Source organism: Desmodus rotundus, chromosome 2, assembly GCF_022682495.2.
Source record: "Desmodus rotundus isolate HL8 chromosome 2, HLdesRot8A.1, whole genome shotgun sequence".
Taxonomy (NCBI): domain Eukaryota; kingdom Metazoa; phylum Chordata; class Mammalia; order Chiroptera; family Phyllostomidae; genus Desmodus; species Desmodus rotundus.
Genome location: NC_071388.1, coordinates 178,035,541 through 178,052,072, shown reverse-complemented (window position 1 = coordinate 178,052,072; position 16,532 = coordinate 178,035,541). Strand labels below are relative to the sequence as shown.

At 36.5% G+C, this 16,532-nt stretch overlaps 1 protein-coding gene across 2 annotated transcripts in view; it reads right to left on the bottom strand.

The window, feature by feature from the left end:
- CCDC150 (coiled-coil domain containing 150) overlaps window positions 1-16,532 on the bottom strand; it is a 69,736-nt gene that overhangs the window by 21,467 nt on the left and 31,737 nt on the right. For both annotated transcript variants that reach the window (XM_045198494.2, XM_053918898.1), the window contains exons 13-14: window positions 8,522-8,635; window positions 1,209-1,292 (exon numbers count right to left, since the gene is read on the bottom strand). In XM_045198494.2, coding sequence (XP_045054429.2) covers window positions 1,209-1,292; window positions 8,522-8,635 — 198 coding nt within the window. The remainder of the gene's footprint in view (window positions 1-1,208; window positions 1,293-8,521; window positions 8,636-16,532) is intronic.

The following is a 16,532-nucleotide window of genomic DNA, read 5'->3' as shown; positions in this document are numbered from 1 at the left end:
ATGGTATTTTTTCATTTACGTTTCAGAATTGAAATGGCTGCCTCTAAAGGGAGGTATTGGTGAAACAATTACCCTCATTTTAAACATAAGCAAACTGTAACCCATAGAGCCCAATGGAAACTGCTCTGATTAACTCTGAAGACTTTCAGATGTGTCTCTTCAAGCAAAACACCATCCTTATACCACAATGTTTCTCAGATTACCTCAGTCTCTGGGGTACTCAATAAAATGCCCTAAAACCTGTTAGATAGCATGTTCTTACCTATAAAGCACTTTAATTTTTATATTGAGTTTCTTATTTGGCAGGATATCTAATTCAGAACATTCAAATGGGAAAGAACACAGAAGCAAATAAATCCTGCTGCCCCCAGAGACCTGGTATTCCATGTCATTAATATCCAACCGGATTCTATAGCTAGCTTATCACCAGTCTCAGGAATCACAGTAACTTAGGTTGTGGGTTTTTAAAACTCCCCAGGTGAGTCTACTATACAGTTAAGGCTAAGAACCACTGATTCAACTGGAGTTGGTTTAAGGCAGGCCTAGCCATACCGGTGGCAAGCTGCTTGCTCTCTGGGTCCTGTAGGGGCAGAACCCCAAGGCTGCAAAAGAAGAGTAGTATCGTCCCATTCACTCAAGTCTATTCTATTGCCTTAGAGTACCAATTTCCAGGGCTATTTCTTTTTAGGAATGTTACAAAAATTCAGCAAAAAAGAGAATATCTACATTTTCAGTAAATGAGCATGCATTAAACAATTATAACAACACTTCAGAGAGTCACAGAATGGACTTCAGCTTTAAAATGTTAGGTTTCAGCATTATAGATTAGGTATGCAAATAGAAGTCACCTAGATTTTATTTGGGAGAAAGGGAAGGAGAAAGAGAGGGAGAGAAATATCAATGTGTGGTTGCCTCTTGTGTGCCCCCTGCTGGGGACCTGGCCTGCAACCCAGGCATGTGCCCTAATGGGAATTGAACTGGCAACCCTTTGGTTCCCAGGCCAGCAGTCAATCCACTGAGCCACAACAGCCAGGGCAGAAGCCACTTAGATTTTAATGCAGTAACAAACTTAGAGAAGTTTCAAGGCTTGTCCAAAGTTATGAAATTAGTAAATGACAGGCTAGGTTCTCTGAAAATTCAGCAATATTTAGTTTGACAATTGATATTAAAAAGTTAGACAACAAAAATCAGAAAATAAAATCTCATACCTGGAGCTTTCCCTTTTCATAGGCCAGTTTATTTTTACTCTCCGTAATTTTTCCCAAGACCTTTTCCACCTGTTGTCGAGCAGCCTGATAAAGCAAACATAGACATCAGTACCTCTAGGCAGAGAAAAAGGAAATAATCAATTTCCTGTTTAAACAAGTATTTATACCTTTACCATTTCTATACTAATGAAATCAGGATTCATATTTATTGGTACTGCTGCTGCCTTTTAGTCTTTCCCGAGATAGCCAATCACAGTGCTAATATGCAACATGCAGGAAGACAGCTCAGGAAAGTGTGAGTGCCTTGGGGGTCCGAGAGTTTGCTCTTCTTTGTTTATTAATCCCATTTTTGTTACACTAGTTATTCCCTTGTAGTTGTGATGTAACCCCAATGTGGGGTGGTTACAGATGTACAATTTGAGGATTATACCGTTCTTCATGAAAACGGGAGCTGACAATGATCACAACCACCTGGATAGGAGGAGATGTTTCAGTTATCAACAGTAAAAGGCAGTTTAAAAAAAATCTCTTGAAAACACATGAGGAACATTATTGGAAACTCAAAACACTGTTCTGCTCAAACACTGAACACAGTGTTATCTGGGACAAACATTATTGAAGACTCTATTCCATGAAATTACATATTTTCATCATTAAAACAGCTGTGGAAAATATTTTTCCATGTCTTTGTCAGAAGAAATAAGTATAAAATAGAGTTTTCTTTTGATTAAATTTGGGGTGTCGTTGGTACTTCAGAAACAATGTTAGTGTTTGAATATGGAAAATTTCACCCTCCATAATCAGTTTCATTGTTATATATTTATTACAGGAAATACTGTTATTTGCCCTATGTCAAAAGTATCTTCATGAATCAACTGTGGGGATAATACAGACCCAAGCAAAGTGACTAAGAACCCAAATTCTTAATCACTCAGGCCGATGAGCTGCACAATGGATCATCTGCAGTGAATCTGGAGTTTAAAATCTTGGTAAATATTGACACTATTCACTATTTCTGGCTTACATTTGATTAATTAGTGACTAATAGAACAGGGAGCCTTTTTAGCATTTAAAACCAAAGAATTTAGACTTCTGTTTTATGTTCAACTTCGGGCAACTTGATCAAGATGAAACCGCATATGTAGGGATATAAATTTACATAAAAGATATTCTTCACTATCTCTGACAGTTATAGCCATTCTTTTTTAAAAATATACTTTATTGACTATGCTATGACAGTTGTCCCAATTTTTCCCCCTTTCCTCCCCTCCACCCCTATCCCCCAATCCCTCTAACAATCTGCCCCCTTAGTTCATGTCCATGGGTCATGGATATAAATTCTTTGGCTTCTCCCTCCCCTATACTGTTCTTAACATCCCCTTGTCTATTTTGTCCCTACCAATTTGTATTTCTTAATCCTTGCACCTTTTCCCCCATTCTACCCTTCCCCCTCCCAACTCATAACCCTCCAAATGAGCTCCATATCTATGGTTGTTTCTGTTCTGTTTGTATGCTGTTTGTTTTTTAAATTAATTGTTGGTAGTTGTGAATTTATTGCCATTTTAATGTTCATAATTCTGATCTTCTCATTCTTAAATAAGTCCCTTTAACATTTCATATAATAAGGGCGTGGTGATGATGAACTCTTTTAACTTTACCTTGTTTGGGAAGGGCACTTTATCTGCCCTTCCATTCTAAATGAAAGCTTTACTGGATAGAGTAATCTTGGATGTAGGTCCTTGCCTTTCATGACTTTGCATACTTCTTGCCAGTCCCTTCTAGCCTGCAAAGCTTCCTTTGAGAAATCAGCTGACAGCCTTATGGAAACTCCCCTGTAGATAACTAACTGCTTTTCTCTTGCTGCTTTTAAGATTCTCTCTTTTATCATTAACCTTTGGCATTTTAATTATGATGTGTCTTGGAGTGGACCTCTTTGTGTCCATCTTGTTTGGGACTCTGTGCTTCCAGGATGTGCATGTCTATTTCCTTCACCAAATTAGGTAAGTTTTCATTATTTTTTCAAATAGATTTCCAATTTCTTGCTCTTCCTCTTCTCCTCTGGCACCCCTATTATGCAAACGTTGGAATGCTTGAAGTAGTCCCAGAGGCTGCTTACAGTGCATTTTCGTATTTTTGGGTTCTTTTCTCTTTGCTGTTCTGATTGGTGTTTTTTTGCTTCTTTTGTTCTAAATTATTGATTTGATTCTTGGCTTCATCCATACTTCTGTTGTTTCCCTGTAGATTGTTCTTTATTTCAATTAGTGTAACCTCCATTTCTGCCTGGGTCTTTTTTATGCTGTTGAAGTACCCACCGAGTTCCTTGAGAATCCTAATAACCAGTATTTTGAACTCTGCCTCTGATAGATTGCTTATCTCCATTTTGTTTACTTCTTTTTCTGGAGTTTTGATCTGTTCTTTCATTTGGGCCATATTTCTTTGTCTCCTAGTTTTGGCAGCCTCCCTGTGTTTGTTTCTATGTATTAGGGAGAGCTACTTTGACTCCCTGTCTTGGTAGTGTGGCCTAAAGTAGAAAAGCCCACCAGTAAGTTGGATGTAGAAGAGCCTTAGGTAATCACCAGAGCTGGGCAACCCATGTCACTGCTCTGTGGCTGTGTGTGGGGGAGGGCTTGGAGAAGGGACGCTAAAGATGGAACCTGGCCTCCATAGCTTTTTCTGGGAGGAAGCTGCCTCCCAGCACTCACCCTGATACCAGATACTTCCATTTCTCCCCAAATGCCACTGGTGCCCTTCCAGCTGTCGCCCTGGTGCTGAAGCCCAGTGAGTATGCGTAAGTCCTAAGTCCATTGCAGGCCCTTTAAGAGGAGACTCCTGAGAATCCCAGTTTCATCTGCTGCCCCAACCTCCACTGGTTTTTACAGCCAGAAATTATGGGGAATTATCGTCCCACTGCTGGAAACCTGGGCAATGGTCTGGTGTGGGGCTGGGAACCCTCGCTCCCGAGATATCTCTCCTGATTTTTATCTACCACATGTGGGTGTGGGACTGCCTGTTCCACATCTGTACCCCTAATACCCATCTAGGTGAATGTGGCTTCTTTAATTCCTTGCTTGTCAGACTTTCATACAGCTCGATTTTCTGACCATTCTGGGTGATATTCGATTTGTAGTCTAGTTGTAATTTCTGCTGTGGCTGTGCCAGGAGGCAAGCCACGTTCACCTGTGTCTCCATCTTGACGAATCTATAGCTCTTCTTTAGCCATCACTTTGTAGTGAGCTTTTTTTCAAGTATTGTGAATCAACACACTTATTTCCAAGTAAAAGAAAAAACACATTCCAAACTGAATTACTAAATAACAACATATAACTCATGTTTTCCTTGGTTCAAAATATTTTCACGATAACATATTTTTTAAAAGGGGGCACACTAGTCTGGATTTTGTTTTCTCCTTGGTAGTTGCTTTGACTAGAAGAATTAGGCAGTCTAAACTTAAGAAAAAAAATCTATGGAAAAGCCATAAAGAGTCATTAGTCCTTATAGCCCATCTACTCTAAAATTACACATATTCAATACAAAAATGTCTACCGAATATTAGGTGTCAATGGGTTATTAACTATTATAACCATCTAAGTATTTGTCTTATCAAAGCAACGTTTATTTCATGTATAATATACATATTCATCCATTGCTTGTTAAAGATTTTTTTTAAAAATCTGTGTTGCTGCCACTAAAACAAAGGAAAATATTTTTTATAAGGCATTCAGACCAATGAACTATTGGTTTCAAAATAACCTATGGGAAATGTAGACTGGTATAAAAAAACAGGAGACTAATAATAATGTATTATCATAAAATTAATCATCATTTTTCTGTCTGTGGAAGACATACGCACTTACCCTAACAGTTTTTATTTTGGAAACTCTGATGTAAAATCATTGCATGAATGAAACATTATAGTTGGGATTATGTTTTGACCCAATCTTCGGTAGAAAATAAATTAAAGGATGGCCAATAATGCTGTAAAATTAGCTAAACCATAACTGTAAAACCGTAATTATTTAAAATTCAGTTCCAAGCTCTATAAATCAATGTTTCCCAACGTGCTGTAAAGTACAGGAATAGCATATAAAAATACCATGAGCTAGATTTAACCTAAAATATGCCAGCTATAACAAATACTAAACACTCAAAAATAACTTGGCTTTCTTGGAATGTGGAAAGGCTTTCCACATTTCCACATATGGAATAACTTAGATGATCTGAGTTTCTTTTAAAAGATGTCTAGGAATTTAAAAAATAATGGTACCTTTTTCCTCAATAAAATTCTTTTTAGGCAAAGGCATAAAGAAATTCTATTAATATTTTAAATATACTTTAAAAATAATTTCTTTTTTGCAACCAAAGAGAATGCTACTGCAAAGATAAGTAAAAACTATTTAAGCCAAATCAAAACCTGACATTTGACATATGGTCATGTATTTACATTTAAATTTATGACAAAAACAATTTTTTACCAGTTGCCAAAGGAAAATATGTGTTAACGCATTAACTTAAATTACCGTTTGCAGATTATTTTAAAAGGCCCTGTACTTAAGAGAACCAATGAAGACCAGAAATTAGAGGAAGACCACTTAAATAAGTAAATGTCTCAGATTCTCAGTTTTGGAAGGCAGAACTGAGATTAACCTTTGCTTAATTAGTCTAGACAATATCCTGTAAAGATTGTTAAATATGCAGAGCAGCACAGACACAGAAATCACCTGAGAATCAGTATGTAATGAGAAATGCAAATATTTAGACTATACATTATGACTCAAACACAAAGATATTACTTCTTGGAAAATCAGGAAGCAAAAAGAATTTTCTTAAGATATGAAAGGCAGGTTGCCAAGGAAAGCCACAAAATGATTTCTAAAATCATTGAAAAAATCTGGGTAAGCTGTAAAAGTTAGCCGAAGCTGTTAAGGAAATATATAAAAATGGCAGATACAGGCATCTTGGTAAAGTTTTTTTATAAGAACACTGTGAGAAAGATTTTACTCAAATATTTACCAACTAGCATGACAGGTCCCAGCAGATGGAACCAACTTTGGCACCTGCCAGGTGGTACACTGACCGAATGTCCTCCTGGTTTTAAGATTTAATTCTTTGTTTAACTTCAAGTTATAAACATTCTAGTTGGGCAGGGAACTATACTTCTGCTTGGTGGTATTATGTGAAATGTTTAGAACCCAAAAGAAGAGTGGGAAGGATAGTCACTTAACTTGAAGTCAGTAATAGCAACCCCCACCTACCCACCCCCCGCCCCCAGCCCCATTTAAGCCTCTCCTCACTGGGGTTCTCTGCATGGCTGCCGGAGGTAGTGGACTTAATTATATCATCCTTAAAGGCTGAAATGGCAAAAATAAACTTAAAATTAGGACATGTGAGGAAAAAAATAAGAGAATAATATTTATCCAGAGACAGTGTACGCTTGGCCCTGTGATGGGCACTTTCCACATATTTAATCCCCACAGTCTGGCAAGACAGACATGGCCCTCTTTGTGTTCTACTCGATCAATGTTTCTTAAACACCTATTGTGTACAAGGCGCTAGGTAAGGAAGTATAAAGATTGGTAACTACTGTTCTTGCATTAAAAACACGTGAAGGCTAATGCATAAACAGGTCAATTTCTAATCAATGTAGCAATTATTCTGATATGGGTATGAACAGTGTGCTGTGGGAACCCCAGTTAGGGAAGATCCCCTTGGCAACAGTAGCCATAGAGGTTAAGAACTTACCCCGGTCACACAGTAAATGGAGCCAAGGGTAGAAATCAGGACTGCCTGAATTCAAATCTGGGGTGTGGGGTGGGGGGAAACATACACAACAACACACATCATATTATCTCCAAAAATCAGTATGAGGTTAAACTACAAGGTAGCTTTTATTGAGAATTTCAAGTGTTAAACCTCAAAGAACAAAAATATACTGCCAGCACTGAATGGAAATAGGTTTAATGATATTGCTAAGATTAAAAAAAAACACCCACACACCCCTTCAAACTCTCAACCTTATTTCTTCAATTCCTACAGCCAATTGAAATGCTTCCCCGAAGGCCTGGTCAGAGAAGATTCTTTGTGGAGGCAGACAGACATGCGAGCTAGAGTTGAGGTGTGGGTTATCACTGTTGGGCCTTTTCTAGAGCTGTGGCCTGAAGGCAAGGATCAACCTGCACCAAATCACTGGCAAGATGGGTCAAAGTCAATAATAAGGTAAGGCCACAGGACTGCTCGCTGGCAGTGGGGGCATGAACAAATTAGGCAGACTGAGATGTGGTCTTCCAGATGGGACAAAAGGAAATGGGTGGACAAGCCCAGCTGAGACCTGGCCAACAAGCAAAGGGCACGAAAGACTCTTTAATCTTCTTTAATCTCAGGACAGGGAGGACTGGTTTTGAGATAGCACTAGGGATTAGAGTTAGCCTGTTTTGTCACTCCAGTAGGAACTTAAAGGCTTTCCCCCGCCCTGGGTGAGCTTAAATACAAAGAATTAAATAAATGTTAGTAATTTGTTACATGCTTTACATCTATTAACTTAGTCCTCTAACTACCCCGTAATAATAGTAGTATTATCCCCATTTTGACAGATGAAGAAACTGAGGTTCCGAGAGGTTAAGGATCATAACCAAGATCCCAGCCAAAAGTGAGGCTTCGGCAGTATGGCCCTAAAGCCACGAAAGTGGAAGCGGATCTGCACTTCCTCTCTGTAATTTTTCACAGTTGAAGTAATGAGCAGCTTATGACACAGTCTGAGAGAAATGATCTCAGATTAAGATGGACTCACATTAGGGACTTCTATGGAGTGACTAATTTTTTCCCAAGTATTCAAAAGCACATAGGAAACTTAGTAGCTGCTTTACAAATCAATCACCTCTTTAAATCTCCTTCACTTCACCACTTGGAACAGATGTCTTAAGAGTTCTACCATTTATTTGTAATGCACTGAACTTGTTAAAAAGCTTTTAGATATCCAACTTACTACTGATCACCGAACGAAGGAAAGTGTCAGACAGGGAAAAATACAGGTTTCCTCCTCATAACTTATAGAAGAGTAGATATTTTTAAAATATTAAAATATTTGTGCTTCTCAGCATTATAGATCATCTGTGTAGACAGATGTTTATTAGGTGTCTTAAATCTTCTATTGTTTGAGTGCTGTAGGGATTTATGCCACATTCAGCCCGTGTTATTTAGGACTTACGGTAATGATTCAAGCACAAATGAAGAAAACCCACCTCCTGACTTCTGATCTCCTCTTTTTTTTAACTCATTAGCAATTAATTCCTACTTCAGACTGACCTTTTTATACCCACCCCATGGAAGTCAGACGTGTCTTGCTGAAGTTCTAGGCAAGCCAGATCATCTGCCAGCTGCTTATTCTTTTCCTCTAGAGCCTGCAGGTTGTGGGTTAATGTATTTATATCTACCTTTGAAAAACAAAAGGGGAAAAGAAATGTTTATTACCTATAAATAGATAAGTATATATATTTACGCTAGATTCAAAAATATTAACTTATTTTTAAAATGACATTTGTGACTGTAAAATAGAAGGTATCTTATGAACATGTTCTCCTACCTTTTTATTTAGGGATTTTCAACCTGATAGTTCTATGATGATTTTTAAAATTCTTTTCTTTTACATTATTTTTCAACTTTTCTATTTACTTTCAGTAGAAGGTTTACTATAAATTACACAGTTTACATTTCCTAGAAATGGAAGTCCTTCTGGTACGTGGCATTTATTTAAATATATTAACTATCCAAACCCATTTAATTCTTAGATATAAATAAAAAACGTATGTTCCGTATTCGATAGGCTGAAAATTACAATACACTGATGAGAGAAATAAAAAAATTAAATAAAATAGACAAATAATTCATATTCTCCTATTAGAAGATTCAATACTGCTAAAATGTCAGTCTCTCTAACCCTAACTACAATTGTGTGGGGTGATTCATCAGCACCTACCCTCAGCGGGGGCTGAGCTGTGGGGCTAGAAAATAGGCCTTATAAGAAATACTGAAGGAAGTTCTGCAGGCTGAAATAAAAGGGCACTAGATAATAACTGGAATCCACATGATGGGATAAAGAGTATCAGTAAAAGTTATAACATAGGTACATGTAAAAGACATATAAAACCATATTATTTATTTGTAACTCATTTGGTTACCCATAAATCAAAATTATATAGTGAAAGAAAGGACAAGGGAATTATAATAGTACACCAGAGATATCTGCTTACCCTGAAAGAAGGCAGTAATGGAGAAGCACAGGGTCAATAAACATATAAGACATATATTTAAAAAACAAATTGTAAACTGGCAGATATAAATCCCACCTATCAGTAATTATATCCTCCAACTAATGCAGAACTAGATAAATGTTTTAAAAAGGTCCAACTCAATGGGTTTATAAGAGATACGTTTGGACCCAAAGACACAAGTGAGATGAGAAAGTAAAAGGATGGAAAAGCACATGCTGTGTGAACAGTAACCTGGGAAGAGCTGAAGTGGCTGCACTAGTGTTAGACAAAACAGACATTAAGACAAAAGTCTGTAAGATAAAGAAGGCATTATATAGTGAAAAAGAGTCAGCCTATCAAGAAGATATAACATTTATAAATATATAGGCATCTAACAAGAGAGCCCCAAAAGTACACGAAGCAAAAACTAGAAAAATTGAAGAAACAATTCAACAGGACTCTCTGGAGATACCAATATCCCACTGTCAGTAACGGACAGAACAACCAGACAGGTCGGTGAGGAGGTAAATGACTTGAATGTCACAATAAAGCAACTACACCTGACAGACACAGAGCAGTCCTCCCAACAAGGGCAGAACATGCCCTCTTCTCAAGTGCTCATGCAGTATTTATTCTCTAGGAGCTACCATACGTTAGGCCATAAAACACTCAAATTTGAAAGGACCAAAATTACACTAAGTATGTTCTCAAACTACTACAGAATAAAGTTAGAACGCAGTAAGAGATAAAAATGTCAAAATTCACATATGTGGGAAAATTAATACGCTTAAATAACCAATGGGTCAAAGAGGAAATTACGAGGAAAATTAAGGAATACTTTAAGATGGAAAAAATGAAAACACAACCTGACAAAATGTATAGTATTCAGTGAATGCAGTGCTTAGAAGGAATTCTACAGCTGTGGACACTTATATTAAATAATAACATCTCAAATCAAAGCCCTAAACTTCCATTTTAAGAAACCAGAAAAAGAGGAGCAAATTAGGCCCCAAACAAGCAGAAGGGAGTACATAACAAAAAATTAGAGCAGATATGGAATAGAGAATAGAAAAACAGAAAAAAAAATCAATAAAACCTAGTTGGTTCTTGAAAACATCAGCAAAATTGACAAACCTTTAGCTGTACTAGCCAAGAAAAGAAACGAGAAGACACAAGTTACTAACATTAGGAATGAAAGAAGGGACATTACTACTGAACTTACAGAAATAAAGGTAAGCAGCTACTATGAACAATTATATGCTAACAAACTACATAACAAATGAAATAAATTAATAGAAACACCCAAATACTGAAATTCACCTTCTTAAACAGTAGAAAATCTGAATAGACCTATAAGAACAGAGATTGAATCAATAATAACAGTTAAAAACAAGACCAAATAAAAAATTTCCCACAAAGGAAAACCAGATGGCTTCACAGCTGAATCCTATAAAATATTTAAAGAATTATCACCAATCCCTCACAAACTCTTCCCAAAAATAGAAGGGGAGGGAGAACTTACAAAATCACTTTTAAGAGGCCAGCATTACCTTGATGCCAGAACCAGACAAAGCTATCACAAGAAAACTATGGAACAATATCCCTTATTTATACAGATACAAAAATCCTCTACAAAGTACCAGCAAGCTAAGTCCAACAACATATAAAAAGGATTATGCACTTGAGCCGGAGAAATTTATCCCAGGAATTAAAGCTTGATTCAACATTTGAAATCAATTAATGTAATATACTACAGTAATAGAATAAAGCACAAAATATACAATTTTATTTCAATAGACATAGAAAAAACATTTGACTAAACTCAACACGTTTTCATGATAAAAATTCTCAACAAACTAGGAATATAAGGTAATTTCCTTATCTGGATAAAGGTCCTTTACAAAAAGCCCTCAGCTAACATGATACTTAATGGAGACAAACTGAAAGCTTTTCTCCCTAAGACAAGGCTGTCTTGCTCTCATCACTTCAACATTGTACTGAAGGTTATAGACAAGGCAATTATACAAGAAAAAGAAATAAAAAGCAGCATTGGAAAGGAAGAAATAAAACTATATTTGCAGATGACAAAATATTACATCAGATATTGTATAGATTACAATACTCCCCAAATTGATCTACAGATTAAATACAAATCCTATCAAAATTCCAACTGCCTTTCTTTTTTGTGGAGGAGGTCAGAAATGAAAAGCTAATCCTATAATCCATATAGAAATGTAAGGATCCAGAATAGCAAAAAAAATCTTGAAAAAGAAATCGGAGGACTCACAAAGCTACAGTAATCCAAACTGTGTGATACTGGCATAAGCATACAGGTCAATGTAATAGAATTGAGAGTCTAGATATAAGCCCATACATCTATGATTAACTGACTTTTTACAATTAATTGATTTTTTTCAATGGAAAGAATAGTCTATTCAAAAGTTAGTGCTGAGCCCTGGCCAGTGTAGCTCAATGGATTGAGCACTGGCTTGCAAATGAAAAGGTCGCAGTTTAGATTCCAAGTCAGGGGATATGCCCGGGTTGCATCCCAGGTTCCCCAGTTGGGGGGCTGTGAGAGGCAACCAATGGATGTGTTTTGCATATTGCTGTTTCTCTCCCTCTCTTTCTCCTAACCCTTCTCTCTAAAAAGTAAATAAATAAAATCTTAAAAATAAAAAGAGAGGGGATCTCTGGGAGCTCTGAGTCTTTAGCTGAAACTCCCCTGGGCCCAGTGCTGGTAAAACCTGGCCTTGGTGTGCAGTCGGGTTCTTTTTGTACACAAAGAGCCCAGCCAAGGAAGCCACAAGCTGTGCATCACTAAAAGCTCCAAAGAAGTTGCCCAGGGCCAGGCACAGACAGTGTCTGACATAGGTCTGTACCACATCTTTGCAGATCTACTTAATATGTAGAAACAAAGAAGCAGCTAAAATGGGAAGACAAAGAAACAGACCCCAAATGAAAGAAAAAATCCTCAGAAAGAAGAACAAAATGAAATGGAAGCAAGCAATTTATCAGATATAGAGTTTAGAATAATTATTATAAGGATACTCAACACCATGAAAAAAGACAGAAACTAAACAAGAGCCAGTCAGAAATTAAAAATGCAATATCTGAAATAAATAATACGCAAGAAGGAATGAACAGTAGGTTAGATGAAGCAGAGGACTGAATCAACAGTTTGGAAGACAAGGTAGAAAAAAACACCCAAGCAAAGCAGCAAAAAGAAAAAGGAACTTAAAAAAAATGAGAGTTTAAGAAACCTTTGGGATAACAAGCATAACATCTGTATCATGGGAATACCAGAAGGAGAAGAGAGTGAACAAAAAATCGAGAACGTATTTGAGGAAATAATGACTGAAAACTTCAGTAATCTGGTGAAGGAAAGACACACAAGACCAGGAAGTACAGAGAGTCCCAAACAAGATGGACCCAAGGAGGCCCACACCAAGGCACAGCATAATTAAAATGGCAAAGCTCAAAGGCAAGGAGAGTATTCTAAAAGTCATAAGGGAAAAGCAGGTACTTACCTACAAGAGAGCTCTAAAGCCTCTCATCTGATTTCTCAACAGAAACATTTCATGGGGCTGGCTGGGGTGGTAGGGAGTGGTGGTAGGTAAATTCAGACAACTGTACTTGAAAAACAATAAAATAATTTTTAAAAAAATAGAAAAACATTTCAGGCCAGAAGGGACTGGCATGAAGTATTCAAGATGATGAAAAACAAGGGCCTACAATCAAGGCTACTTTACCAAGCAAGGCTATCATTTAAAATTAAAGGAGAAATAAAGAGCTTCCCAGACAAGAAAAAGCTAAAGGAATTTATTAACACCAAACCAGTATTGCAACAAATGGTAAAGGGCTTGCTTTAAGAAGAAGAAGAAAAAGAGAAATAAAAAAACCCAGAGGAAAACAGTCAAACAATAATATGGTACTAAATACGCATCTATCAATAATCACCTTGAAAGTAAATGGCTTTAATGCTACAACCAAAAGACAGAGGGTAGCTGAATGGGTAAGAAAACAAGACCCTTGTATATGCTGTCTCCAACAGACCCATCTCAGATTGAAAGATACACACAGACTAAAAGTAAAGGGATGGAAAAAAGATATTTTGTACAAATAGGAAGGGAATGAAAACTGGGGAAGCAATATTTATATCCAACAAAATAGACTTTAAAACCACAGCTATAGTAAGAGACAAAGAAGGTCACTACATAATGATAGGGGGAACAATCCACCAAGAGGATATAACCCTAGTAAACATGTATACACCCAACATAGGAGCACCTAAATACGTAAAGCAAATCTTGATGGACATAAAGGGAGAGATCGACAGAAATAGTCTTAATTGGGGATTTTAACACCCCATTGACTTCAATGGATAGATCTTCCAGACAGAAGATCAACAAGAAGACAACGGCCTTAGATAACACACTAGATCAAATGTATTTAATTCATATTTTCAGAGCATTTCATCCCAAAGAAGCAGAATATACATACTTTCCAAGTGAACATGGAATGTCTTCTAGGATAGACCACACGTTGGGACACAAAACAAGTTTCAATAAATTTAAGAAGATTGAAATCATATCAAGCATCTTCTCTGACCACAATGCTATGAAATTAGGTATCAATCACAAGAAGAACACTGAAAAATACACAAAGACATGGAAACTAAACAACAGATTACTAAACAATGTATAGAACAACAATGAGATCAAGGAAGAAATCAAAAGATACCTTGAAAAAAATGAAAACGAGAACAATACAACCAAAAATCTGTGGGACACTGGGAAAGCAATCCTAAGAGGGAAATTCATAGCATTACAAGGCCTAGCTCAAGAAAAAGTTCAAATAAACAATCTAATTTTACACTTAAAGTAACTTGAACAAGAACAATAAACAAAGCCCAAAATGAGCAGATGGAAGAAAATAATAAAGATCAGAGCAGAAATAAAGTCTAAAAAAAAATACAAAAGATCAATGAATCCAAGAATTGGTTCTCTGAAAAGATAAACAAGAATGGCAAACCTTTAACCGGACTCATCAAGAAAAAAAGAAAGAAGACCCAAATAAATAAAATCGGAAAGGAAAGAGAAGAAATAACAACTGACACCAAACAAATACAAAGGATTGTAAGGAAATATTATTAACAAACATATGCCAACAAATTGGAGAACATGGATGAAATGGATAAATTCCTACAAACATATGATCTTAAAACTAAATCAGAAGAATCAGAGAATCTGAATAAACAGATTATACCTAATGAAATTGAAGCAGTAATCAAACTCCCAACAAACAAAGCCCTGAACCAGTTGGCTTCTCAGGTGAATTTTACCAAACATTCTGAGAATTAACACCTCTCCTTCTCAAACTATTTAAAAAAAAAATACAAGAGGAGGGAAGACTCGCAAGGTTATTTTATGAGACCAGCATTATCTTAATTCCAAAACCAAATAAAGACACTACAAAGAAAGAAAATTATAGTCCAATATCCCTGATGAACATAGATGCTAAAATCCTCAACAAAATATTAGCAAAATGAATACACCAATACATCAAAAAGATCACACATCAAGATTAAGTGGGATTTATTCCAGGAATGCAAGGTTAGTACAACATTTGCAAGTCAATAAATGTGATTCACCACATAAACAAAATGAAGGATAAAAAACCACATGATCATATCCATAGATGCAGAAAAAGCATTCGATAAAATCCAACACCCATTTATGATAAAAACCCTCAGCAAAGTGGGAATAGAGGGAACATACCTAAACATAACAAAGGCCACATATGACAAACCCACTCCCAGCATCATACTCAATGGGCAAAATCTACAAGTGTTCCCCTTCCCCTTAAGATCAGGAACATAGAGGAACTACTATAAGGGACACATGGACCAAATCAAGGGGGAGGGTGGAGGTGGGGGAGGGAGGGGGGTTCAGCTGGGGTGGGGTGGAGGGATGGGGAGAAAAGGCACACAACTGTAATTGAATAACAAAAAAAAATTAAAAAAAAATCAGAAACAAGACAGGCCCAATTTCACCTCTCTTATTCAACATAGTACTGGAAGTCCTAGCCATAGCAATCAGACAAGAAGAAGAAATAAAAGGCATCCAAATTGGAAAGGAAGAAGTAAAACTGTCTTTACTGGTACTGATATATAGAACCCCAAAAACTCCACCAAGAAACTACCAGAACTGATAAATGAATTCAGCAAAGTCACAGGATATGAAATTAATATCCAGAAACCAGTTTCATTATTACATGCCAATAATGAATTATCAGAAAGGAAAATTAAGAAGACAATCCTATTCACAATTGCTTCAAAAAGGATAAATACCTAGGAATAAATACCTTGGTTATATCCTTTATAACCAAGGATATAAATCACCTGTACTCAGAAATTTAAAAGACACTGAAGAAAGAATCTGAGGAAGATACAAATAAGTGGAAGCACATACTATGTTCATGGATAGGAAAAGTCAACATCATTAAAATGTCCATGCTAAAAAGGAAAATGGACTCATAGACCTGGACAACAGTGGTGATTGCTGGGGGAGGTGGGTATAAGGGGAGTAAATGGTAATGGAAAAAAAAACAATAAAGATTAAATTTTAAAAAATGTTGACGCTACCCAAAACAATCTATAGATTCAACATAATTCCAATCAAGATTCCTATAATGTATTTCACAGAACTAGAACAAATATTTGAAAATTTTATATGTGGAACCACAAAAGGCCCAGCAGAGCAACAGCAATCCTGAGAAAGAATAACAAAGTTGGAGGAATCATGCTACCTACTATCAAACTATACTATAAGGTCACAGTAATCAAAACAGCATGGTACTGGCATAAAAACAAACACATAGATCAATGGAACAGAATAGAAAGCCCAGAAATAAACCCACACCTTTATCATCAATTAATATTCAACAGAGGAAGCAAACACATGCAAGGGGCTAAAGATAGTTTATTTAATAAATGGTATTGGGATAATTGGACAGATATGTGCAGAGAAATGAAACTTGACTACCTTCTTACACGATGGAATACTACTGGGCTGTAAAAAAC